This window comes from Centropristis striata, chromosome 5, assembly GCF_030273125.1.
Source record: "Centropristis striata isolate RG_2023a ecotype Rhode Island chromosome 5, C.striata_1.0, whole genome shotgun sequence".
Classification (NCBI taxonomy): domain Eukaryota; kingdom Metazoa; phylum Chordata; class Actinopteri; order Perciformes; family Serranidae; genus Centropristis; species Centropristis striata.
The window spans coordinates 25,570,452-25,597,799 of record NC_081521.1 but is presented as its reverse complement, the minus strand read 5'-3'; the positions used below and the strand labels follow the sequence as shown (position 1 = coordinate 25,597,799).

The 27,348-nt window shown below is 38.3% G+C and overlaps 2 protein-coding genes across 3 annotated transcripts in view; both read left to right on the top strand.

Moving 5' to 3' along the window:
- Positions 1-130: 130 nt before the first annotated feature.
- On the top strand, positions 131-27,348 carry kif5aa (kinesin family member 5A, a). 2 transcript variants are annotated; one of them, XM_059333627.1, is made up of 29 exons: positions 131-1,506; positions 5,795-5,882; positions 5,970-6,043; positions 6,495-6,599; positions 6,708-6,756; positions 6,900-6,955; positions 7,314-7,401; positions 12,276-12,400; positions 12,524-12,628; positions 13,730-13,878; positions 14,983-15,131; positions 15,247-15,425; positions 16,013-16,081; positions 16,546-16,752; positions 17,229-17,375; positions 17,506-17,694; positions 17,807-17,924; positions 18,095-18,156; positions 19,356-19,465; positions 19,697-19,798; positions 19,960-20,020; positions 20,218-20,289; positions 20,726-20,830; positions 21,578-21,794; positions 21,939-22,113; positions 22,382-22,461; positions 22,934-22,979; positions 23,201-23,286; positions 24,846-27,348. In XM_059333627.1, exons 1-28 carry the CDS (start codon positions 1,378-1,380, stop codon positions 23,277-23,279), a joined length of 3,135 nt encoding a protein of 1,044 aa, XP_059189610.1. In that variant the 5' UTR covers positions 131-1,377; the 3' UTR covers positions 23,280-23,286; positions 24,846-27,348. The 2 variants fall into 2 exon arrangements, with proteins under 2 accessions (XP_059189610.1, XP_059189611.1); XM_059333628.1 differs by having other exon boundaries at positions 22,382-22,462; positions 22,941-22,979.
- Positions 24,938-27,348, top strand: part of LOC131971529 (uncharacterized) — a 51,481-nt gene continuing 49,070 nt past the window's right edge. Inside the window, exon 1 of the mRNA XM_059333036.1 lies at positions 24,938-25,014. Within this exon, the coding sequence (XP_059189019.1) occupies positions 24,938-25,014 (77 nt within the window). The remainder of the gene's footprint in view (positions 25,015-27,348) is intronic.

Below are 27,348 nucleotides of genomic sequence, written 5' to 3'. Positions count from 1 at the left end.
CTTCCAGTACAAGCTATTCTCTTAATTTAAAATTCTAGTACAATATCCCATGTTATAATTATGCAAGATTTGGTGCTGATAAATATCCAGAATGTTTGTTTAACCCTCCTGTTATGTTTTTTTTTTCAAGAACAGCAAAAGTGTCAAACTAAAAACATCCCAGTTAACATTGTTTATATGTCATTAATAACTCAATTACTATTTTAATCAGTATTTAGTGCGATGGTGTTCTTTACCTCTTAGATCATGTTTCAGTGAGGATAATTCACTTGTTTTTTATTTTTTTAAAAAGCATGTTAAAAGGTTTTTTTTGGGTACATAACATTGATTTTTTAAAAATTGTATTATACATTTTTTCATTTATTTTTTTAAATGAAAAAATACTTTCAACTATTTTATTTTCTTTTTAGAATTTTAAACTTTGATATGGGTCAATTTGACCCGCAATATAAGAGGAGGGATAAAGAGAGTAAATGTAGGGGATTCGTAATGTCGTAAAGCCGCTAAAAAAATTGACATTGTGCTGCATCATCCCAGTCTAATCATCCGACACTGTGAGGCTCCTTCAAGGTAAGGCCTGAAGTCATCTTTTAATCAATAATATCATCTGCCTTTCCATAATGGCTTCTTAAGTCTTCCAAGAAACACAGTCAGGCATCAGAGAGGGGGCCAAAGTAGGACTGATTAGTCATTGCATGATGGGGGGCCTGGCAGCAGCTTTACAGAAACTAATCAAGTTATTCTTCATGGCTCTGTGAGGATGTGACGCTGCATTGTGGGACTCTGGTTTCCGCCTGCTAGTAGTGAGGATGCCTGGCTGATGATGCTGGCTGTGGGTACCACTTTAAAGAGACGGATGCGGACCACGCCCTTCCTTCACCCGCCGGTAGAGGGCGCTGTGGCGACCAAAGCAGGCCGATCATCAGCAGCTTTACCTCACTGCCCTTCCAGCAGCATCTCACCTTCAACCGGCCTGACGCACATCCACCGCCGCACCCGAAGAGGAAAATAACAGAAAAACAAACGGGAGAGAAAAGACAGCGTCAAACAAAACCAACAAAGGGAAAATCGAGCAACCTCAGTCAGATGTTTGAATGATGTAGGCGATCGTTTTGCGGTTTGACATCTAATTTAGCCTGCCCGCCTCTCTGCGACAAGGAAACACTGTCCAGCTGCGCATAAATTTATCGCATCCTCTCTCAGCTTGGCAGAAGAAAAGCGTCCAACCTTTCCAGAGTCCTCTCGACGTAGAAGGACGAAGCCACTGCGCATCCCTCGTCGTTTATTTTGACGGTCAGATCGGGCCAGATCAGCCCTCAGCAGCATCTCTCCTCCGAGCAGAAAACCAGCATCCTTCCTCCTCCTTGAATCTGCGCAATGGCTGATGTCCCAGCGGAGTGCAACATAAAAGTGCTGTGTCGCTTTCGTCCTCTCAACCAGTCGGAGATTGTTCGCGGGGATCAATTTATCCCCAAATTCCAGTCAGACGACACTGTCACCGTCGCGGTAAGTAAAGGAGGCGCTTTGTTGTGCATGCAGGCCCCTCATCAATAAACCATCCGCTCGACTCTTCTGTTTGGGTTGCCAGGAAATCGTGATAATGGGCGCAGAACGGGGAAATAATCACACTTTTACCCTTTTAAATCCGTCTTTTCCTGAACATGACAAAGCACAAATAACCGTGTTGTTGTTAAAGTGCGCAAACTGGCCTCTTGCATCAGCTGACTGAGCTTTGCACTGTGTAGCCAATGAATGAAACATGGCCAACACCTTGTTATCATAAACACACTTTATAGGCACTTTTCTAAATGGATGGAGATGCTAACATTTTAAACAGTCAGTTGTATTTTTCCTGTAGGCTTATATGATCCAATGAGACGAATCCTGAATCATAACACACTCTCAAGGTGACTATAGATGGATGTGCAATATTTCCACACTGATGTTGATCGGCCCATTCATTCATTCATGCTGTGTGTTTAATTTAATTAGCCTTATTAGCCTGCCCTTAATGCTGCCATGGAGGAGATCAGCGCAGGCAAGCTTTCTCTTTCTGTAGAGTGTTCATTACTCAGCAGGAGCAGACAGATACACTTGTGCAGAGGTGAGGTCTGTTGATGGGCTTTGTAGATGTTGACGTTTGTAGAAATGGAGGCTGGTGAGCAGATGATGCTGCACATCTTGTTTATTCTGAAGATTATATTAAGGGAGGATAAATCAGCGTGTGGCTGTATTGTGTTTCATTTTAGCACACTTGAATTACATTACATTTTTTGTCATAACTGAAAGCATTTTCTCATACAATTAATCTATCCATCCATCATGTTATTACATGTTTTTGAGTAGCCTATATATTGAATCATGACAATATTGTTTCCGTAAAAGAGAAACAAACTGCTAGCATATAGTCTTATTTTTGAGTGTTATTCGACACAGCAATTTGCCTTATTTAGTTTGCTTTAAAGTAACCAAGACAGTAATTTCTAGAAAAATCTTGAAATTAGAAAATGACTGGAAAACTACAGCCACACTGGCACTTATTTTTTGTTTAAAATACAGTTATTTAAGTGTTTCAGTTGGCAACAAAAAGCTCTGTTAAATGTGCTTTCATGCTCAGATGTCTTTAGTGATTTGGCCATGTGGTTCACATTTACATAGTTTATACTGAGCATAAAGGACAAACAAAGGAAGAATTGTAACATTTTATAATGTTTTGCTTATGTGTGTAACTGGTTGTACTTCCTTTTAAATATTTTATTCCTGTCCAAGTGTGTAATGTCTGAGAAAGGCTTGGAAACCCTGAAAAAGAATACACAATGATTCCTCTGAGAGTTAAAAGGAGAGGAATAGTTAGCTTTGGCTCTCTATAGATGGAGGAATCATGTTGAAACTTTCTCCAGTGATAATGGAAACATCTCAGCCTGACCTTCCTCTCTCCTCTCAGCATGACGATGAACAGTAGAGTCAGAAACTGATCTCTCTAATTGCTCACAGAGAAGATCAATAATCATCCGGTGAGCTTGTGCACCACCGGCTGACCTGCTTTGTCATGTCTCCGCTCTGTCTCTCTCTGTCGTTTACTGTTCTTCTCTTTATTTTGAATGCCACCCGTCTCTCCTCTGCTCATCCATCTCATTTTATGTCTCTTTCTGTTCCTCCCCCTCCCTCCTTCGTCCTGGGACCAAATGTCTCTCTCTGGTAAATCACTGTGTCATGGGGGCGGTCTGCAGATGAGTCAATTTGTTAATGACATTTAATACGGCTTGTGTTCTGGCAGCTCGCATCATTTTGTTGCATTGTGGCCTCTGTATCAGATAGGATGATGACATTCAGGGATTTAATAGCTTCGTTTCTGCAGCGAGGTTTGTCAGGGCTGACTCACTCCTTTGTGTGTCATGCAGGATTGTTTATTTTTTTTAAGGAGAAGCTGATTTATTTTGGTCGACACATTGTGAAATAAACAATGCATTCTTGTGGATTTAGCTTCAGATGCTGTTACAAGATGAGGGCCGCCTTAAATGTAGAAAGTCAAAGAGAATCTATAGTGTGCCGTGGTTCTAATGCACTTTCTACTGAGCGTTGCAGAAATTTCAAATGCTGTAAACAGTGCGTAGGAGCTTCATCTTTCTATATGTGTTGACCTACTTTCTTTTTGTGCGCACAAGTGGTTATTTTCAGATAAAATGCTCAGCACTGAAATTCTGTCTGAGCAATTTCGAGAGTCTCAAGTCATCCCCATCTGTTCAACTAGAATCTGTAACTCAATTAGTTGTTTGTTTGTTTGTTTGTTTTTAATATTTTTTATTCCTTTTTTTTCTAAAAAGGATGGAACATACTGTATTCCTGGAGTTCCCTTCATAGTCTAAACAGATCCTAGATTTAACAATTTACAGGAATAATTCTTCATTTAATTCAGTATTTTTGAAACATATAGGTGCATCTCAATAAATTAGAATATCATAGAAAAGTTTATTTATGTCAGTAATTAAATTCAAAAAGTGGAAATAACACATTTTATAGATCCATTACACACAGAATGAAACATTTCATGTCTTAATTTATTTAATTTCTACTTATAATGATTATGGCTTACATTTAATGAAGACCTAAAATTCAGTGTTTAAAATAATAATATTACAAAAGACCAATTTTAAAAAGTATGTTTAATATGGAAATGTTGGCCTCTGAGAGGTATGTCCATCTATATGCACTCAAATCAAAACAGCATTAGATGCACAATTTTCTTAGAAGATTTACAGAAAAGAACATGTTTCCACTTTTTTTTCACAAAGCCTGATAAAATGAAATTGGAAAACCATTATAGGTGATAAAGTAGAAGCTAGTTAGGGCTGACAAACTACACCTGAGGGGACTTCAGAAAAGCTGCTAATAGCTCCTCACTGGATTCGCAGCTGTTAATGAAAGGCCTGTATTGACTTTGTTCCCATGGTAGATATAAAGCTAGTAATAGAAAAAGAGTGTGGGTTTTTTTGGGTCCGTTATCTGAAGTTGGCAGGTCCTGGATGAAATAAGGCTCAGAGTAACTGGGAGGGAGCAGCGCAGAGCAGTTTTTTTTTCCACTCTACTGATATCATCTTCTTTTGTTGTGCTCTTACTGTTGGCACAATGAAAGCAGCGTTGTACAAACCATCCACTAAAAAAATTGTATTAACACTGAAGCAGAGACTCAGATGATAATGCATAGTCATGGAAAAAATTATTAGACCACCCTTGTTTCTTCAGTTTCTTGTTCATTTTAATACCTGGTACAACTACAGGTACATTTGTTTGGACAAATATAATGATTTCAATGGTTTTCTTGTTAATGATTTTGGTTATTATCAAGAAAACCATAGACAATGATTAGATATTAGCTCTTAAATTAAACTCTTATGAGCTATTTTTTTTGTTATCATCATATTTGTCCAAACAAATGTACCTTAAGTTGTACAAGACATTACAATGAACAAGAAACTGGGGGAAAAAAAGGCTGGTCTAATATTTTTTTCATGACTATATTTTTTAATGTCATTAGAAAATACCACATATTTATGTGTTGATATGAGCCGAGTAACTAAATTAACTAATTAACTAAATAACGGCCTTGTTTTATGCTCTAATGTGCTTTTGAGATTTCTATATCTAAATTCTTTCATGTGAATAATGTGATTAAATGTCAACAGAATTGTTGTTTTGAAGGTTTCACACAACAGCAGGAATATGTTGAGTTGGCCATTTATGTTAATGCTGGTTTCCCCTGTGAGATATGACATTTAAAGGTTTAAAAAAAATGACTCACCCCATTCTGTATGAGAGTTTATCTCATTCTTTCATGGCCAGGCACATGCAAACCGACAATCAATCAGTCCCTGAACACCTCACAGGGCTGACATCATTTCCCAAAGCTCAGTCTGATGAGTATAGCTGCTAGAAATAAGATTCAGAAACATTTCAGAATAAAAGATGCACCGTTGATTCATTTTAATCTCAATTTTGAGACAAACCACCTTATCATCAAATCAAATCAAACTTTATTTATATAACACTTTTCATACATAAAAATGCAACACAAAGTGCTTTACAAAAAATAAGAATAAAAACAGACAATAAAAATGACAAAACCCACCCCTCCCTCCCCCACATACACATCTGTATGTATACATACACAAACATGCACACACACGCATTTAGTCATGTACGCACACAAACACACACTCAGACTCACACACAGCACATATTGATTTATCTTTTATGTTCTTTGTTAATTGTGTGTCGTCATTCTTGGTCTTCGCAGGGGAAGTCCTACGTGTTTGACCGAGTGTTTCCGACCAACACCACCCAGGAGCAGGTGTACAACACCTGCGCCAAGCAGATTGTCAAGGGTACGGAGGATCAGCCACGTCAAAATATGTCAGATATTTAAAATGTACGTGTCATGGTCTTATTTATGTTTCTGTTTTTCCCCATAGATGTTCTGGGTGGATACAATGGCACTATCTTCGCTTATGGACAAACCTCCTCCGGGAAGACTCACACCATGGAGGTACAGGAATAAAATAACCTAAATTTCATTCAACCACTCAGATCTAAAACTGGCATATTGTGGCTAAAATCTCATATTACATCCCCATTCTGTTTACTAAACAATTATTATTTATTAGTTGTTGTTTTTTTGTTTTTGTCACTGTACAGTGACCTTGATTGATAAGAAAGGCGCCTATAAATAAAAATGTGTTATTATTATCATTATTATTATTATTTATTGGATCTGGAAATCTGTATACCTCAAATAACAATAAGTGGGCAACCACTGTACATTTTTACATGTATTTCAGTGTTTTTCCCTATTTATCAAACATTTCAGGTCTGATCTAGGTCAGATCTGGGTCTTTTCTGATAATTTTCTAGGACAATAAAGTATTTTTTTTACATCACACATTTGTAACATCCCATCATCAGGTCTTAGTCTTACCTTTATCTGTGACTTCCTTCAGGGCAAGCTGCACGACCCTCACCAGATGGGAATCATTCCTCGCATCGCTGAGGACATTTTCAACCACATCTTTGCAATGGATGAAAACCTGGAATTCCACATCAAGGTTCTGTATTTGATGAGTTACATGATGTCTTGTGTTATGTTTTTTTTTAAAAATGTTATGCAGTGGAACATTTCACCCTGAATTCAATCTGTTTCTTTGTTTTTCCAGGTTTCATATTTTGAAATCTACATGGACAAAATCCGTGATCTTCTGGATGGTTAGTGCTAATGAGCTCTTCATTAATTACCTGCAACAGTGTTTTGATTTATGAAATATGAACTAATGTAGCTCCAGTGTGTGACTTTGTCATACTTTGTACCACTACACACTCATCATTTTGAATTTTCTCCATTTTTTCAGTGACAAAGACCAACCTGTCTGTCCATGAAGATAAGAACAGGGTGCCGTATGTCAAGGTTTGTGAAAGTGCTTTGTATGCTGTCTGTTTAGGTGAAAATATACTTGTGCACTGCATCAGATCCATAATATAAAGTCTGACCCACTCACTCTCATCTCTTCTTGTTTCCTCTCCACCTGTCTCATCTCCTCTTCTCTCATTTCCTCTCTTCTCTTCTCATTTCCTTTCCTTTTGTTTTCTCTCCTCTTGTTTCCTTTCATCTTGTCTTGATTCCTCTCCTGTCTTCTTGTTTCCTATCATCTCTTGTCTTCTTGTCCTCTCCCTTTGTTTCCTCTCCTTTTATTTCCTCACGTTTCCTCTCCTCTCCCCTTGTTTCCTCTTGTTTCCTCTCCTCTCCTCTCCTCTCCTCTCCTCAGGGATGCACTGAGCGTTTTGTCTCCAGCCCTGATGAGGTGATGGATGTGATTGATGAGGGAAAAGCTGCCCGTCATGTTGCTGTGACCAGTGAGTCTTTATCTAACAATATTGCTCTTGCAACACAGGAGAAACAGTGGTTTCATTAATATTTCAATTCAGGAGAAAAAATGTATATATTTATACATAAAAAGCAACAACATTCCAAAAGACAAATGCTTCCAGGAAAACATTTTAATTGTCCATCATGAGAATAAAGTCAATTTTCTTCCTCTACTTCCATATCAGAGCACGAGATCTCTCAGAAGTGCCAGCAGCAGCACTCACAGCGCGTTACTGTTGCATGAGGTGGCAGCTGAGTTCATGTAGCCTGTTATTGTGTGTTGTTATGTAACCTTCATGTTTCTGCACGCTGTAATTCAAGCTTCATTCACTCTCATAGAAAGAAATAAGATCCTGTCAGATGGCGTTTGCAGTCATGTAATTGGCAGCAGTGGGCAGTGATTGTGTCGTTAACGTCTCTGCCTGCAGCTATTGTCTCAATAAAGTCATTCCAAGTAATAAACAAAAACTGCTCGTATAATAAGCTGCTCTCTGGTAATGCAGGATCTTTAGTATATTTTAGAAAACATTCAAAACAGTAGAAATAAAAGCTCTGTGATCTGTAAGTCCTGCAGCTTGTGTTGGCCTCCTTGCTGCTGACTCACTCCTCTGTGTGGTTCAGTATAATATCTTACTAATGGCTCCAATACTGCAGACTTACAGGCAAGAATAATGCTTTAGATTTTATACCGCATTTCATTGTAGTGCAGCTAAAAAGCAACTAAAAGCAGCTAAAAATAAGACGTGACCTAATTACAGTAAACCCAGCGACTGTTCTCCATCAGATCCATAAAAATGCTTCAGTGTGCATTTGTCTGGCAATTTCTCCATCAGCAGGATCGCACTAATTTAGTCTGATTTCTGAATTTTGTGTTTGAGTTATACCGAAAAGAAAAAACAACACTCATACCCCTCTGACATATTTTTAAAGTAAGACATTGGAGAAGTATCAAAGCAACAAGCTATTCACAAAATATTAATTTGTTTTTTCTGTGTTTGAGTCTTGTGCTGGAGTGGACTGAAGTGAAATGAGTGAGACCAGATGAGCTCTGGGGTTCAGTGCTCAACAAAAACAGCAGGACTGCTTGACTGTAACAAATCTCGACCTGTCTTTAATGCATTCTGTGCCTCAGAGCTCAGCTGTTTATCCGTCCTCACATCAGACTTTATGTGACATTTTCATCAAAAGAGTTTTGCCCTTTTCTGCAAAGTGATTTACTTGGACTTCCCTTTGTTGTCAGCTATTGCAAATCATCCACGCTGCAGGACTGGACCTGTGTGCACACATACAGGAGGATCAGTCTGAAGATTAGTGTGACTTAATCAGATATACAGTCATGGAAAAAATATTAGACCATTGTTTTCTTCAATTTCTTGTTCATTTTAATGACTGGTACAACTAAAGGTACATTTGTTTAGACAAATATAATGATAACAACAAAAATAGCTCATAATAACCAAAATCATTATCAAGAAAATCATGAAAAATGGCTAGATATAAGCTCTTTAATTAAACTCTTAATAGCTATTTTTGTTGTTATCATTATATTTATCCAAACAAATGTAACTTTAGTTGTGCCAGGCATTAATTGACCAAGAAAGCAAGGAGAAAAGGATGGTCTAATATCTTTTTCCATGACTGTACATTCAAGTTTCAATAAATCTCATACCAAACATATATAAAAACTACATACAGAGGAACAAAATGGTGTTCTCAGGAACAGAATACTAAAGTGCAATAATAAATTGCCTAAGAACCACAAAATTAAAACCAAGACAATGTGATAATAAAATAATAAATGCAGCAGTTTGAAGAGACCAATGCTAAGTTAAAAGATGCAATCAGTGCAAAGTACTAAAAAAAGACACAATAAGTAAAATGGTATAAAAAATAATATAGAAAATTTTGTTTATTATGTGTTTAAATGACCAACAATATGTTTTACACAAAACTCTAATGAATTTGGGATAAAACCACTTTTCCTAGTGCATGATTTTCGTTCTTTAATTATATTAATTCAGAAAATTACAGAACGGAGAAGAAAAAAAAGTAAATGTCTCCCTGTAAGACAGTACACCACCAAAGAAATCAACACAGCATATTGTGTAGTTAATTTTATTGGTTAAAAAATAATTTTTCTAGCCCATTTCAGTCATTATGTCCTATCAATTGTGCACTAACAGAATCTCAGTGCGCATCCTTAATCACCTTTAACTGAATCACTGCAGTCTATAGCTTCCTGGCAGAGATAACTTGACAGTCTTCAGTGTGCAGGTTATGAGCCAGAGAGACGAATCACAGGTCAGATCTCAGGAGAGATTCCCATTCAAACTGCAGTCAAATGGCCCACACTCTATAATAAGGGTGCCATATAGTGGTCATATAGTTATGTATTGCTAAACTAATGCTTGATCCATCCATCCATTTTCCTCCGCTTATCCGAGGCCGGGTCGTGGGGGCAGGAGGCTAAGCAGGGCATTCCAGACGTCCCTCTCCCCAGCCACAACGTCCAGCTCCTCCTGGGGGACACTGAGGCGTTGTCACCGTTAACAAATGATCAATTCACTGTGATTTTTTTTTTGTTATTCACATGGACAGAAGGAATGTTAATTCAAAGTTACTTCATACATTCATTTATATGTGACCAAATTGGCTGAAATCTATAAAGATAAAGGGTCATTTATCTAACTGTTTATCAGGTGCAAACATTTGCATATTGTTGCTCGACCCAATGCTATTAATGCAATTTTGCATTAGCATATGTTTGTTGTCGAAAGAAATGCGGTAGAGAGCGATGCACTAAAATAATCTGACAATTTAGAAGAGAATGGAGTAGAATGTAAAAAAAATGCTTCATATTTAGATAAATAAATTACACATTTACAGGTCTTTCAAATTAAATATCAATATAAAACCACAACATAATGTTTTGTTTGTTGTTTAAATGTGTAATACTTTACAGAAACATTGTAAATTGCCTATGCACTGTATGTAATTATGATGAGTGCACAGAAATGCTTATTTTTTATATTTAGAAGTCAAATTCTTCAAGACTTGTTGAAAGACAGTATGCACATTCAGTCCAAAACTTATCTCTAGAAAGTAAAGTCCTCCTCTGACACGTCTATATAAGCTAAACAAAAGTGAGTGTATCTACCCAATAATAACAACAGATATCTGGTTCAGCAGATTTTAAATACAATTATTTTCTGTACAGATACAGGTACTAACTCAGAGTGTTTCTGGCTGTGAGAATTCTGCATCGTGTTGTAACTTGTAGATGAAAAACTGTCGGTACAGACGGCTATAAAGTGGCACGGCTGTTATAAATCATCCATCCATTGAGCCAATCTATGAGCAGTCTCCTACCAGACGGGCCAATAAAATAGTGTCTGACTCAACTCTTACTCTTCTCACTGAGCTGCAGCTCTGGCAGAAGATACACAGTCCCTCTGTGCTTGCAAAACTCTATAAATATTAATTTCTGACTGTGTGTTATGACATAAATTCAACAGCGTCATTGTAAAAATGTTGTTTAACAGGAGATAGTAACATCAGGAGGATTGAGTGGGCTTTGGCTTTTCTGAATTCGATGTTCTTGTGTGGGAGATGATGGAGGCCAAGACACATTATAAAAATATTTAGTTATAAAAACCTACATACCAGAAATAATACAACACTTTTTTCATGATAATAATGTGATGAAAAACTACAACAATCAAGCTCTGAAAATCTACAGAATGTGAGCAGCAGTGGATCTGATTTGCTTAAAGCTGCATTCAGCAGCAGCACAGTCTTCTCTGTTTCCTGTCATTGCCTGCTGCTGACTCACGGTGCTGCAGAGCGCTGTGCTGATAGCAGACTAATGGGGCGACGATGAGCCGGTGCCCTCAGATATCATCTGCAGAGAAACCTGAACTCACCTTTTGTCTGATGGAGAGAGACATTTAGCTTAGCGCTGCTTGTTGTCGGCATTCTGTGAAATGAGGAGATCGTCCTGCTGCAGCACTGATTTGTTCTGGGTGACAAGAAAGACAAGAAACAATTCAAATTCCACTCATAAATGAGCTACTTAGAATTCATTTGTTAATAGTCCCACTACATTAAGTTGACATTTTTAAAATAACTGCTTATACTAGATAGCAGAGAGGTTGGAATGTATGCCAGTGTTTCCTGTTCAAATGATTTATTTTTTATTTATTATTTGCTGAAGTGGAGAAATGCTTGATTTTTAACATAATCATTAATGTAATTATTCATTAAATGTTCATGATGAAAACATACAACCCAAGTTAATATAAACAGCTGGTAAAGTAATGAAAGTGTGAATATACATTGAAGGCTGTGAGTATAAATTAATCTTGGAAACTTAATTTTTTGCAATTGCATGTGTAGTAAAATTTCACATGTGATGAAGGCTGCAAATGTGTGGAACGTTTTGCTTCAGGTTCCTTGAAAGTGCTTGAATTTTACTCTTGAAGTAATAATACAAAAATTAAATCATATTTAGAATAAATACAAATGTAAATAAATTACGTAGTAAATTAAACGGCACATTTGATCAATTTATTAAATAATTTATGCCAACACATATTTTTAACATTATTTTTGGTACATTTAATGGCATATTCATTTATTTATCGAGTCACTTATTTATTCATTTATTTTTGATATTGGCAGCTTCCATAAAAAAGTCTTCCATAAAAATCAAGATTATTCAATACAAAATGTTTTTCACATTAAAGTACTTTTGAGACAAAGACAGATAATCTCCTTAAGTTTAAAACACCAAGTTTAACATTAATATGTCTAGGACTGCTTTTATTCCACCCAACTGTTATGTTGCTTCTGTCCTTGTTAGACATGAACGAGCACAGTTCTCGCAGCCACAGCATCTTTCTGATCAACATCAAGCAGGAGCATGTGGAAACCGAGCAGAAGCTCTGTGGGAAACTGTACCTGGTGGATCTGGCTGGCAGTGAGAAGGTAGGACTCGTTTATAAATCAGCAACTCCCAACCTGCAATTCAGCTGCTTCAAATGAGTAACTTTTTTTTCTTCAGCTGTTTGTGTCTCTTTTTTGACTCGAATCTATCTCTCTTTATTCCAGGTCAGTAAGACTGGAGCTGCAGGAGCCGTCCTGGATGAGGCTAAAAACATCAATAAGTCTCTTTCTGCCCTGGGGAACGTCATCTCTGCTCTGGCTGAGGGCACGGTGAGCTACTTACCTTCATTTCTACAGACAGCAGAGGAAAAATTGAGACAGTATGCCTCAGTGGTGAAATATAACCAAGTACATTTACTCAAGTACTGTACTTCAGTACAATTTTGAAGTACTTTTACTTTACTAGAGTATTTCCACATTTGTAACTATACTTCTACTTCACTACATTTTAGGGGCAAATATTGCACTTCTTACTCCACTACATTTAGTTGACAGCTTTAGTTACTTTTCAGGACAATATTTAACATAAAACATGGTCAATTTATAGTGATTATGCATGTTTATAAATTAAACCACATAAAGTATATTAAATAGTTAAAATGAGCTCTACATTAACAGCAGTAAAATGCTGATTACATAAATGCATCAATAATAATAATAATCTAATAATATATTTAGAACATTTAAAACAATCTGAGTGGGGCCTAGTACTTTAATTTTTGATCTATCTATCTATCTATCTATCTATCTATCTATCTATCTATCTATCTATCTATCTATCTATCTATCTATCTATCTATCTATCTATCTATCTATCTATCTTATCTACAACTAAAGCTGCCTTTTATTGTAGATTATGGGGATTTTAAATACATTAAAATGTGTTTAATTACCATTTCTACACCTTGAGGGTGTCTTATTCATCTCCAGGTTCAGATACTGTAGCAAAAGAATTTTTTTCATCTATCATTTAAACACTGATGTACAGTAGCTGTCTGTCCCTTCTGTCGACTTGTTAATGAAATACATCCTGCCCAGTGGCCGCACCCTTCTTTACTTTCTGGCAACTCAACAGGTTGAGCTGTGAAATGCCAAAACTTTCCTTGCCAATTATAAGATTAGTTGGATGCGGCAAAATATATTTGGCACTTTTGACAGTAGTTTTTTTGTTGGAATACAAGATCAAGAGGGATGGGAGGAAAGTGGATTTTTTTTTTTTGCTGAATATAATCTTCTGCTGAATCACTGTAGAAGTATAAAATCAGGAAGCAGATCAAACGCTTTCAGTCTTTTGGTTCCAAATTGTCTTGTGATCTTAATCTTTTTCCTCTTCCCTCCCTCCCTTTCTCTCTCTCCTTCTCTCTACTGCAGAAAACTCACGTGCCGTACCGTGACAGCAAAATGACCCGCATCCTGCAGGACTCCCTGGGTGGAAACTGTCGCACCACCATGTTCATCTGCTGCTCTCCCTCCAGCTACAACGATGCAGAGACCAAGTCCACCCTGATGTTTGGACAACGGTAGATATATTTGTGCATACAGAAATTGCGTCCTTTGAAGGAAATGATGAGAATTTAAGTCAGTTTAACAGTTTTTTAACCCTCCTGTGATATTGTGGGTCAAATTGGCGCATTTCAAAGTTTAAAAATAAAAAATAAAAATGTTCAAAGTAACTTTTCGGGATGAACCTACTTCTGTTTTTGAAAATGGTTCATTTCACATATTTGCATGTTTATATTACATAGATACTGTTCAATGGTCAATCTGACCCTGAACAGAAGAGGTGACTCGTTTTAGTTTCTTGACTCACTCCATAAAATAAAACATTTAAAAATGTAAAATACATTTTTCAATAACTCAGTGTCATGTAAAACTATTGTATTTTATATGTAGTTCTTTCCAATGTTTTAACATGCATTTTTAATGAAAAACGAGTTAATTATCCTCATTGAACCAAGATTTGTGAGATTTGTTTATCGTGAAATATAAGCAATGTTTTTGGGGATTTTTTGGTTTCTGAAACTTTTGGATAATTAAACATTAACATGTTCCTGAGAAACAAACATAACAGGAGGGTCAACAAAGAAGAACCCAAACTGATTATATTTAGTCCACAAAATGAAGGCAGACACTCAAAAATATAAATTCACCTGATATGAAAATAATTATTATAACTGTCATTTCATTACTAGTCGTACTTTTAATTATAAGACCAACACTAAGCTAAATTTTGGGTATCAAGTTGAACTGTTAAGGTAAGATAAGATCAGCTATTCCTTTAATAGTCCCACAGTGGGGAAATTTCCAGTGTTGCAGCAGGAAAAGTGTACAGAAAGAACAGAAAGAAGCATCAATAAAACAACAATAAATAGAAAAAAATCAATATTAACAAGAATTTTAAAAAAGTATTTAGATTATTATATTATTATTAGGAACAATATATACTATATAGATGGACTCAAAAGTTGAAATTGCACCACTACACAGAGAAAAGTATTAATATTGCACAGTGAAATGATAATACACCTGACTGAAGAACTGTCTTATTATCAGTCAATGTAAACCAGTCAAAAAAGTGATTCATATTCATTAATATTTCCCCTCTTTGTCCTCCTCCGTCACAGTGCCAAGACCATCAGGAACACCGCCTCCATCAACCTGGAACTGACGGCTGAGCAGTGGAAGAGGAAGTACGAGAAGGAGAAGGAGAAGAACAAGACCATGAAGGAAACCATCCAGAAGCTGGAGATGGAGCTCAACCGCTGGAGAAACGGTTGGAAACATGAAGTGTTCTCTGACAAACTGAATAACAGGAGAAGTCTCCTTTTAGCTGAAACAAATCTGCCCTATGCTCATGCATGAGTTTGTCTATCCTCTTCCTCCACCAGGAGAGGACGTGCCTGAGACGGAGCAGACTACGGCCGAAATCGTGCCCCGCTTTGAGACCATTGAGGAACGTCCCATTTTGGACAACGACACCTCATCCATTGTGGTCCGCATTTCCGAGGAGGAGCGGCAGAAGTACGAGGAGGAGATCCGCAAGCTCTACAAGCAGCTGGATGACAAGGTCCAAACACAAACACATGAACATTACACTCATTTTACAACAGTTACCTGAATATCAGTAACTGTTTGTGACTGTTTTTAGTTAAAAACTGACATATAATTATGGATTTATACAAGTGCATCTCAATACATTAGAATATCATGGAAAAGTCCACTTCCAGTAGCCCCAAGTCAAATAGCCCCAACCAAGTATTGAGTGCATATAGATGGACATACTTTTCAGAGGCCAACATTTACATATTAAACATACTTTTTAAAATTGGTCTTTTGCAATATTCAAATGTTTTTGAGACACTGAATTTTAGGTCTTCATCAAATGTAAGCCATAATCATTATAATTAGAAGAAATTAAATAAATTAAGACATTAAACGTTTTATTCTGTGTGTAATGGATCTATATAATGTGCCATATCCACTTTTGAATTGAATTACTGACATAAATGAACTTTTCTATCATATTCTGATTATTTGAGATGTACCTGCACATCAATCATGGACAGTGGCTGAAAGCCTCCAATGTTTTTGATGTCTATTCAAATACACATGCAAGTGATGTTGGTATTTATGATAATATCATCGTTTATGCAGGACGATGAGATCAACCTTCAGTGCCAGTTGGTGGAGAAACTGAAGCAGCAGATGCTGGACCAGGATGAGGTCAGTTCCCACAATAAAAATACATATATTTACCACGAATAAGTGGCAAGAACAAGAAAAAAGTTCTTTCTTGCCAGGACATTTCATACCTCACGAGAATTCCACTGCAGTCGTCATAGGGCCCTCCCACTGCAGCACACGTCTCATTCAAATTCAAATTATTGACCAATCAAACAGTAGCTCTTGGACACCACACAAGAACAAAGTTGTGTCCAGATGATGTGTCAAAAACAGATACATTTGTTCTCTCTCCCAGGGCTGCAAAAACAAAATGACATCATTCTGTTCTTGCAGCTCCGGGAGAGAGAACAAATTTCTCTGTTCTTGTGGAGTATGTATTGGCCTTAAATTTAAGATAAAAATCAAGCTCCACCTTTCATACATCCGTCAAAGTATTGAACTGGACGTTTAATGTTTTCGGCTGCAGACCCTCACCTGTCTCCCCCTCTTTCTTTTCCTTTCAGCTCCTGGCCTCATCCAAGGGTGATGGTGATAAGGTCCAGGCTGAGCTCGGCAGGCTGCAGGTGGAGAGCGACTGCGCCAAGGCCGAGGTAAAGGAGGTGTTGCAGGCTCTGGAGGAGCTGGCCATCAACTATGACCAGAAGAGCCAGGAGGTGGAGGAGAAGGGTCTGCAGAACCAATTGCTGGCCGATCAACTCTCCCAGAAGATGGTGGGTTTTAAGAGGAATGATGTGAATATCAGACTGAATGAAGGACTGACAGGAGGATATGTTCATCACCTAAACCATAAGCTTGAAACTGCACTAATGCCTCTTTTACAGTCATGGAAAAAATATTAGACCACCCATATAACGATTTTGGTTATTATCAAGAAAACCATGGAAAATGCCTAGATATCAGCTCTTAAATTAAACTCTTATGAGCTATTTTTGTTGTTATCATTATATTTGTCAAAACAAATGTACCTTTAGTTGTACCAGGCATTTAAATGAACAATAAACTGAAGAAAACAATGGTCTATTAATTTTTTTATGACTGTATGTTTGAGATATCAGTGGTTCCTCAATCTAGATAAACATTAAACTTTTTTCTGGATGAGGTATGTAGTCTCTGGTGTGTGCTTTCTGTTGGAAAAATAGTAGTTCTTCTCTAATCCTTACTGACTCTTATCTTCCTCTCTTTACAGGCCAGTCTGATGGAGCTGGAGGCGGAGCTGTCACGTATGCAGGAGGTGAGCGGGCAGCAGAGGAAACGCATCGCTGATGTCCTCAATGGTCTCATGAGGGACCTCAGTGAGTTCAGCACCATCGTGGGAAATGGAGAGATCAAGCTGGTGAGTTGTTTCCAAGTATAAACAGGTTTAAACAGAAGTCAAAACACAAAATACTTAATAGGAAGTGGGATTTTTTTGAGTTTCCTATTTGTCCTGACTGGTGATCTTCTTTTTTTTCTCCAATCCTCAGCCGGTGGAGATTAGCGGCGCTATCGAGGAGGAGTTCACCGTGGCTCGCCTCTACATCAGCAAGATCAAGTCGGAGGTGAAGAGCATGGTGAAGCGCTGCCGCCAGCTGGAGAACATGCAGCTGGAGTGCCACCGCAAGATGGAGGAGACCGGAAGGGAGCTCTCCTCCTGCCAGCTCCTCATCTCTCAGGTGAGGGAGGCAGAGAGAGACAGGGACAGGAGGGAATCATTTATTGGAGTTTATCGTGGATGGGTTTTCATGACTCTTAACATTTTCTGTGTGTGCGTTCATGTTTGTACAGCATGAGGCTAAGATCCGCTCTCTGACGGAGTACATGCAGAGTGTGGAGCAGAAGAAGCGGCTGCTGGAGGAGAGCCACGACTCCCTGAGCGAGGAGCTGGCCAAGCTGCAAGACCAGGGTAACATACACACCACACATGTGCACATATACACAAAAAGGAACATAATTAATGTAAAAGCATAGGAAATAGGATATAGTTTAGCTCATTATTGATAGTTTCTTAGTAATTCGCCTGAAGATGTTATTTGGTTTTTGGTAAATGTTTTTTTTCCTTGTTTTTGTGACCAGATAACTCTCTGCTTGAGGAGAACGATGGAGAGAAGGGAGAGACTGAGGAGGGAAATGTGAAGGTAAGAAACATTAGTGTGTGTGTGTGTGTGTGTGTGTGTGTCTGTGTGTGTGCCGGGCCTTAAACCTGAGCATTAGGGATGGTTATCAGCAGAGGATGTGATATTTTCACAATATATAAGTCACAATATGATAATATTGCAATTTTAAACGTTTTTATGATATGCTCCACATTGCAATAACATATAGTGTATTGCTATATATTGCCATTTATTATCTTTTTCTTAACTGCATATTGTGTAACCAAATAAAAATACCTATTTTATCTAATAAGATAAAGTTTTCAGTCTGGTCATCCCACTTCAGTCATTTTTATTGCAGCAAAATATTATGTATTGCTGAGCAGACAGACTGACCAGCACCTGTCATTAAAAAAATGTCATAAATGTTGCACATGTTACAGTCTGCATATTCAATTTTAACTGAATGCAAACATGTTGAATACTGGATGGTATTTTAAACATGCAGCTTATTTCTAAAATGTGTGCGGCACCTTTTGCAACTGGGGAATATGAAAATAAATTACTTTGAAATCAAAATGTAATAAAACATTTCAATTCAGCACCATCTAGTCGATTGAATAAGCAATTTTATTATGTTGCTACCCAAAACTTTAATTTGTATTTGCAATATTTCTTATTCAGATAATAAAATACATGATACCTGGTGTTCATGTATTAATACGATATTGGCACACAAAATATCACAATAATGTACATGTGATTTTTATTGGGCTTAATGAGTATTCTGTCAAACAGACGTGTTTTTATAGGTCTGTCAATCAATTAAAAAAAAAAAAAACGAATAAATTGCACAATTTGCTTTGATTTATTGCACTGAATCACTTTTTATCCTAAGACAATAGCTTGTAATAATTGATATTTGTCTGAAAAGGGGAGACTTGTACCTGTAGAACCATTAAAACCATTTTCATTCAGATATCTTGAGGTGACAGGGACCTCTATGAAAATGGCCATGCCCGTTTTTTCCTCACCAAAATTTAGCCAACTTTGGAGCTTTTGTCCCCTTCACGACAAGTAATCACAACCTGGTACCAAAACTCAGCCAGCATTTTTATTTTATGTAAATTGCATTATTTTTTTTATAACAATGGCAAAAAAATGTATGCATTAATTTGGACCCAATCGTTAGTTTTCTCAGCATCTTTAACGAGACTTGTCTTTGCTCTTTTCATTTCCAGAAAGTTTCCCGTCAGCAGGGCGAGTCTCACCGCGGCCTCCACCACCAGCAGCTGGCCCGCCTGCGGGATGAGATCAACGAGAAGCAGAGGATCATTGACGAGCTCACCGAGTCCGTGAACACCTTAATTAGTCCCCTCTATTTACAGAAAGATATATGTTGTGATCATTTTTCAGTAGTAATTGTCATATGCTATTAGTTAAATTGGCAAAATGACATATATCTTTTTTGTACTGCACACACACAAGTTTACAAACAATCATCTGTACATTCATTTGATTCTCAACTCCTCCCTTTCTCTCCTTCCTCCTGAACATGTGTGCTGCTGTTTCACACCTCAAGTCGTAACTCCAAGCTGGAGCTGGAGCTGGCTCAGGTCCGTGCTGACTTTGAACGTCTGAAGAGTCAGGACAACACCAAGAGCGAGCGCCTGGAGGAGCTCTCGTAAGTGTGGACGAGGTCCACTTTCTCACACGGGACTACTCAGTGTGGTTGTTACTAATTCCAGCAGGGGGCACTGTCCTTTCAACAACACTGCATAGATCTTAAATTGTCCTGAAGTACACAGAAATATTGTCTTTTTTGTAATGTTTTTTTTCTCTCAGATTCCTGCATGAGCGCCACGAGCAGACTAAACAGGACTTGAAGGGTCTGGAGGAGACCGTCGTGAGTAAAATACACACCACTTTCAGGCCACCTCTGTCTCTTCTGAAACATTTTCCCCTGCTGTGTCTCTGTCTCTCTCTTTTATCTTTACATTAGTATTGTCCTACCTCAGTTTGCTCCTCTTCCTCTCGTTTAACCTGCTGTCTTACATGCAGAGTTTTACTTCCTAACCTCCTCTCAATCTGTCTGTCCTCCAGGCCCGCGAACTCCAGACCCTCCACAACCTGCGCAAGCTGTTCGTTCAAGACCTCACGTCGCGGGTTAAAAAAGTAAGCAGCTTAAAGATGATAACGGAAGGCAGTTTTTCCAATCATATTAAAGGGGAATCCAGGTCCAGGTCCTGTGACCTGAATACTCACTGTTAAACCTCAGGAGGAATATCCTTTATTTCTCTAATCCACTTGTCTTTTCATGACAAAAGGAATTCACTTTTTGTGCAGACTAGTGGATTAAAAGTTCAACACAAATTATGTCACTATGTAAAGACCTTGATGTAAATTATGTCTGGTTTTGGCCTAGAAGTGTTTTTTTACTGTGTATTAATAACTGATAAGGTAGAAAGTGAGGTTGAAAGGTGATCAGTAAGTGATTTCTGTCAGACCGTCAGGTGGCAACCTTTTTTTGCCACGGGAAAATAAATCTCTTACTCTCCTTTGCTCTCTATCTATTTTCTCTCATCTTCGTGCTTCGTTTTCCTCTCTGCAGAGTTCCGAAATGGAGCCTGATGATAGCGGGGGGTCTTGCACCCAGAAGCAGAAGATTTCCTTTCTTGAGAATAACCTGGACCAACTTACAAAGGTTCACAAACAGGTGAGAAACACAGCGGAAGGATGAGCAGAGCTGTCACATTTAGTGATGTAAACACAGTATGTGTGCCAGTGTAGCATTTTGCTGTTAACTGCATTTTACTAACTTACTACTTAATATACTGTTATGTGATTTAATTTATAAAAAAGCTTCGTCACTTAACCCTAATCCTATGTATCATGGTTTTTTTTTAATGTTAAATCTCCACCTGAAACGTAACTCAAGCTGTCAGCTAAATGTAGTGGACTAAAAAGTACAATACTTGCCTCAAAATGTAGTGGAGTAGAAGTATGAAGTTACATAAAATGGAAATACTCAAATAATGTACACGTACCTTAAATTGTACATAAGTACAATACTTGAGTAAATGTACTCCGTAACATTCCACCACTGTTCAAAATCCACAAATTGTTTGTGATGTAAGCAAATTGTGCTCCCTACACTCTGCCGTAAGTAACCTTTTCTCAGTGAGCAGTGGGATGAAGGTGACTAACTAAATAATATGGCAAAATATTATTGTAATTGCATAATTTTTGTGGATTTTTCTTAAACTGTCAATACATATTTGCACTCTCTTCTCTGTTTTTCCTCTTCTTTCCTCACATGGATTATTTTTTATTTATCTTTTAATGTTCTCATCCTGTGTCATCCTCTCTCCTTCCCTCCCTCCCTGTCTCTCTCCCTCTCTCTCTCTCTCTCCCTCTCTCTCTCTTTCCCTCTCTCTCTCCCTCTCTCCCTTCCTCCCTCCAGCTGGTTCGTGACAATGCAGATCTGCGTTGTGAGCTTCCAAAGTTGGAGAAACGGCTTCGGTCTACTGCTGAGAGAGTTAAGGCCCTGGAGACTGCACTAAGGGATGCCAAGGAGGGCGCGATGATGGACCGCCGCCGCTACCAGCAGGAGGTCGACCGCATCAAGGACGCCATGAGGGCAAAGAGCGCCTTGAGACGCCCCCATGCAGCACAGATTGGTACATCACTGACACTCGAATATTCAATTTATGCTTTTGTTTATGTCATTGCAGGGTTTTGGTTTCTTTTTTAACCTCTGTTCTGCAGTAACCCAGATTCATTAAAATTGTACCCTTCCTTGCATGACGTGATCATCCTGACAGCCAAGCCAGTGAGGCCGAAGCAGATGCCCGTTTGCTCCCCCACCAACCCGTTCTACACTTACATCCGTGCCACTGAACAAGCAAACACCTACAGCAACGCCCTTTTCCAGAGCAGCGCGGCACAGCCGAGCGTTGCCAGCGTCAACTGCAACCCCAACTCTGTCCAGAGTAACACGTGAGTTTAAATCCATCCTTCCACCGTTTCCAGCCTCCAAATGCATGATTTAAAGAAGGGCTGTAACAGATGTCAGGTGACAGAGGGCAGGAAGAGTCTGCACTGGTGTTCAAGCCATAGCAGGCTCATTCATCCAAGCGTGGTCCATGCTTCTCTCTTTGCTTTAACAATGTGTTCCACAACTTTTTGTTTTTTTTAATTACTGGATCAGACAAGTCTCCCTTGTAACGTTTTATGTGTATGCTTTTTTCTGTGGTGTTCTACACAGAGTTTCCACAGCGCTGGGCTACAGAGCAGGCAGATATACTGGAGACATACTGGAGTCCTTCCCTCTCAACATTGACAACGGTAACAACAGCACACACACACACACACACACACACGTAAAATTATTAGACCAACCTTTTTCTTTAATTTCTGGTTCATTTTAATGCCTGGTACAACTAAAGGTACATTTGTTTGGACAAATATAATGATACATAAGAGTTAAATTTAAGAGCTGATATCTAGACAATTTCCATGGTTTTCTTGACAATAACCAGGCATTGTACCAGGCATTAAAATGAACAAGAAATTGAAGAAGAAAAGGGTGGCCGAATACTTTTTCCCATGACTGTGAACACTGTACCTGCATCCCAACTAATGCTCGCATATGTGTGTGCACATATACACAGATTTTAGTGTCAAATCATGAGATCCTTGATAGTTAAAGCATACGAGTTATTTATTGTCAGGATCTCAGTGTTCTTCATATATTCTTTGTTGTACTATAGGGTCCATATTTCATCAATGAAATAAACTATTGATTTGCTTCCAACAGGCAACAGCAACAGCATCAGTGAAACGAGAGACATCAATGACAACAGGTGAGGTGTCATGTTACAGTAACTTTAGAGTAAAATAACAGCAAACAGAATCACTGAGCTGTTTTTTGTCACTTCAGACAAGATAAGAATTAATTACTTCGAGTCACTTTTTGTCTGTTGTTATCAAAATACTTGTCAGATGTGTTGTGTCCTGTACGATTGGGCTGTGTTTACACATAGTTGTTGTGCTGAGCGTTGTGTTTGTGTATCTGCGTTAACAGGAGTGAAGTTCACTGTGGCAGCGAGGTGGATGATTCAAACAGGCACTACATCATTCAGCAGGAGACCGCTGCAAGTTAATGCCATGGTAATGAATACAGTACATTACACAATGTAGTTCCTGCATAAATAGTTAGGCACATTAATTTATATTTGAACATTTTGGACCAATTAGTTTCAGTATGTTATGAAAATTGACTCACACCTTACAGAAATAAACAAATAAGGTGGTTTTCATCATTATGGGTGGGAGGTCATGGTGGGGACAACTTCAGATGTCAAGCAAGAGAAAGAAGAGTCACTTCAAACTTACTTTCTTAACACACTGCCAAAATCACTCTACAACTCAAGGCAAGCTCTGAAAAACCATTGTTATAGTCCTTTTATAAGAAACATTAGAAAGTTGGAGACACAATGAGTAGGATTTCAGTTGTGATTTGGAAACACAACATTCAAAGTTGGCCCCTAAACCCAGACTCAACATCTTAATAGCCAGCTAATAGACATATCACTGTTTCCAGAGGGGAAAATTTAACGGCGCCTCCTGAGCTGCCGATTAAGACGACATAGATTATCGTGTCAGCCAGAATCGTCCTAAACACAGCAAAATGAACACACTTTATTTAAACTCGTAAGGCACTGAGGTTTCCCTCATTTACAGTGACGACAAGTAATTAAGTAAAAATGCTTATTTAGAATGACCAAAGCTAAAAACAGTTGCAGACAGTTGCAGGAAAGTCTGAAATCAAGCTACGAAATTGAATAAATGTTTAGGCCGTATTGATCCTCCGTGTGAGATCATTCCAGGTCATGGGGGCATTAAACAAAAGGCTGACTTCCCAAGTTTAGTCTGCACATGGGGAACTGTGAGAGTAAACCAATTATTTGATCTTGTCATATGGTGTCCATGATTCCAATCAAAACGTCTTGTTAAGTATGGAGGTACTTTTCCAGTAATGGCCTTAAAGATAAATAGGTACCAATGTTTCTTTTGCTTGTTTGCCAGAGAAAGCCAACACACTTTTTCATATAAAATACAGTGATGAATGTTGTAGATATCACTAGTAATACATCTAAGAGCAGAATGGTAACAGAGTCCGGAGGTCTAAGGGTTGAGATAGCAGCACCTCTGTAGATCACATCCCCATAGTCCAGAACTGAAATTTGCCTCGCCTTTCTGCATATTAATGGGAAAATGAAAAGAAAAGAGAAAATAGAGACTGAGGGCTGAGTCTCTGCAGACATGACAAACTTCTTGTGGATCACACAGTCATGGAAAAAATTATTAGACCACCATTGTTTTCTCCTCGCTTTCTTGTTCATTTAATGCCTGGTACAACTAAAGGTACATTTGTTTGGACAAATATAATGAAAACAACAAAAATAGCTCATAAGATTTTAATTTAAGAGCTGATATTTAACCATTCCATGGTTTTCTTGATAATAACCAAAATCATAATCAGACATTAAAATGAACAAGAAATTGAAGAAAACAATGGTGGTCTAATCATTTTCCATGACTGTAAGTCATGATTGAGAGGGATTACTTTTCTTTAAGTCTATTCATTATTTTGTTTAAGGAAATTGTGCTATTCTATCATTCAATAGAAACTTTAACTTTGACTTCCTTTTATTGTTTCTCTGCAGAAGATGACCAAACACTGTACCCGTCCAAGGACCCTCCCCTCCCATCTGCATGCAGCCTGTCTCTCCGTCCCTCCACTGCATCATTGATGAAGATGATAATGAAGATCTGTAGCCCTGTAGTCTTCAACCTAGATGAAGCCCCTCCAGCTCCCATGGTGACCACCCTCAGGTTTGGGGTCCAGTCCCTACTAGTTCAGCCAGTGCAGGAAGAAAATGTAATTTTTTATTTTAATTTTATTTTAATTTTAATTATTTTTTTACACTTAATCAACTCATTGATGTCTCTGCCAATTAGTTTGTCACCAGATATCTCTGATGCTGAGGTGGTTGAACTGAACTGGGTTTGACTCCATCCCTGATGACCAAGTTCACATGTTGTAAATAGTAGTGCTGTATACTCCAGTAGAGGTTTTTGACCAGCAACTGTTTGTGTGAATGCACAGCCTCCACCTCCCCCCCTGCACACATCTTCTTAAGGGCATCATGCGGATGACATACTGTAGGCAGACGTGACCTTTTCCTCTGTCATAAATAAGAGTATAGTGTGTAATGCCAGCTTGTAACAGAAGACCCACACTCTGCATGCATGTCGCTTAGCGGGTTAGCTTTCAAATCTTTGCATGTGTCCTGATTCCAGTCAGGAGCTGGTATGCTGCGAGTGAACAGTCTGATCGACTTGGACAGATGTCACGCAGAGACAGAGAGAGCTGGTTTCCCTTAATCCTGATCACGGTCTCAGTGATTTTCTATTTTAAAGTTAAACTGGGCTGTTGTGTTATATGGGTCTAGTTTTAATTTAATAGAAGAGGACATAAGGTGCAACATACGTCAGGGAAACCGAGCCCCGATTTACAGTCTGTGTCAAGGAAACCTGTTGTAATTGCTTTGTACTGTGATGTTGCAGCTGTATGATGCCATTGTACATTTCAGGTAATGCTGCCCACATCCATTTATTATGGTTCCCTCCCTGCATTGCACCCACACCCTGTGAGTCTTCATACCGAGCCTTAACGAGCTGACTTCTCATGATCAAACTAACATGCTGCCGTGTGCATACATTTGTAATTACTACCTCTAGAGCTACTCATTATATTACAGTATACTAACATCCTTTTAAATGCTGAATAAGAGCCGATCGTAGAGTTTCTAGAGAAAGTTGCAACTTTAGTACACCAGTGGCTGTAAGTAGATTTAAATGCTCCTATCAGAGCAGTAGTTATCTTCATTCATACACAGATTCCTCCTCCATCATATATCAGGATCGGAGCTGGGCTGAAAGAGCAGAGGGGCAGAACATTTGTGTTCACCAAATCAGGGCAGGTCAGACATATCAAGGTGATTTATATTGATATTTCTTTTTTTCTAGTGTAAAGTCACTCTACTCACATACTTTCCCCATGGATCGATTATTGTACAGACCTACAAAGTACAGGCACCTAAAGTGTCTCTTATATGTCATTTACTCAATGATCCAGTACTTTTTAATCACAACCATCAAAAGTCTGTTGAGAAGAGAGTTTCTGTAAACGAGTGCCCAGCTGAGCAGCCACCAGTTTGGGATGCACAGACCGTTTGACAGAAGTTTGTTGCTGTTATTGTTTGTTGCTGTTATTCTTCTGTTACACATCCTGACCAGCCAATCAGGATAGAAGAAAGCAGCATGTCTGGGTGGGTGAGAAAGACGATGCAGATGTGTTTGGATTGAACTGAGTCACTGAATAAAAGGACAGAATAGAGGGCTTTTTTAAAAATGAAATGTATATTAAGTTCAGTGTATTAAGTGGCACGACTGGACTGTGTAAATTAGACCAAATAAGGACCCGAGTATGTAAAGTGAAGGTCGTCCGATCCTCAACAGCCTCATTCATGATGGCACAGCTCTGTCTCATGCTCTTTACTGGCATTAACAACATCTCAGGGCTTCACATTCACCACAGCCACCATGGAACATCTCCACCGTCTTCTTCATAGACTTTAAACCATGAGAGTGCTGATGAACAATCAGGTCAGTGTGTGTTCTTCGAGGCTTAGCAGATGATAAATCTGCAGAAATAACATCATTTTTACTGTATGACATCTTCCTTCTAGCACATCCAAAAAGAAAAAAATCCCCTGGTCAGACCCTACTGTACGTGTCCAAGCAGACCCTCTATTTGACATCATGTTTTAAGTATAATAAATAAATCTGAAGGAGGGAGGATGTGTACTATATTGTCACCTGCTATTCCACTGTCTGATTTCAACATATCTAAAATACATGTGCTATATATTGTTAATCTTGTAAGTAAAATAGCGTGCCATGACATAGTAAAATGCAAAACAAAGGTACACGCTAACTTTGTTCAGAGAACTGTTTGTTTTATTTATTTCTGTATGCCTATACTGTAGCGTCAACATGATTATGTGAAGAATCACAGTTCTGTATATATAGACTCATCACTATGCTGTATTGTACGTGAACCATTGTGTTGTAGTAAAAAGTTCAATAAACTTGTAGAAAGGA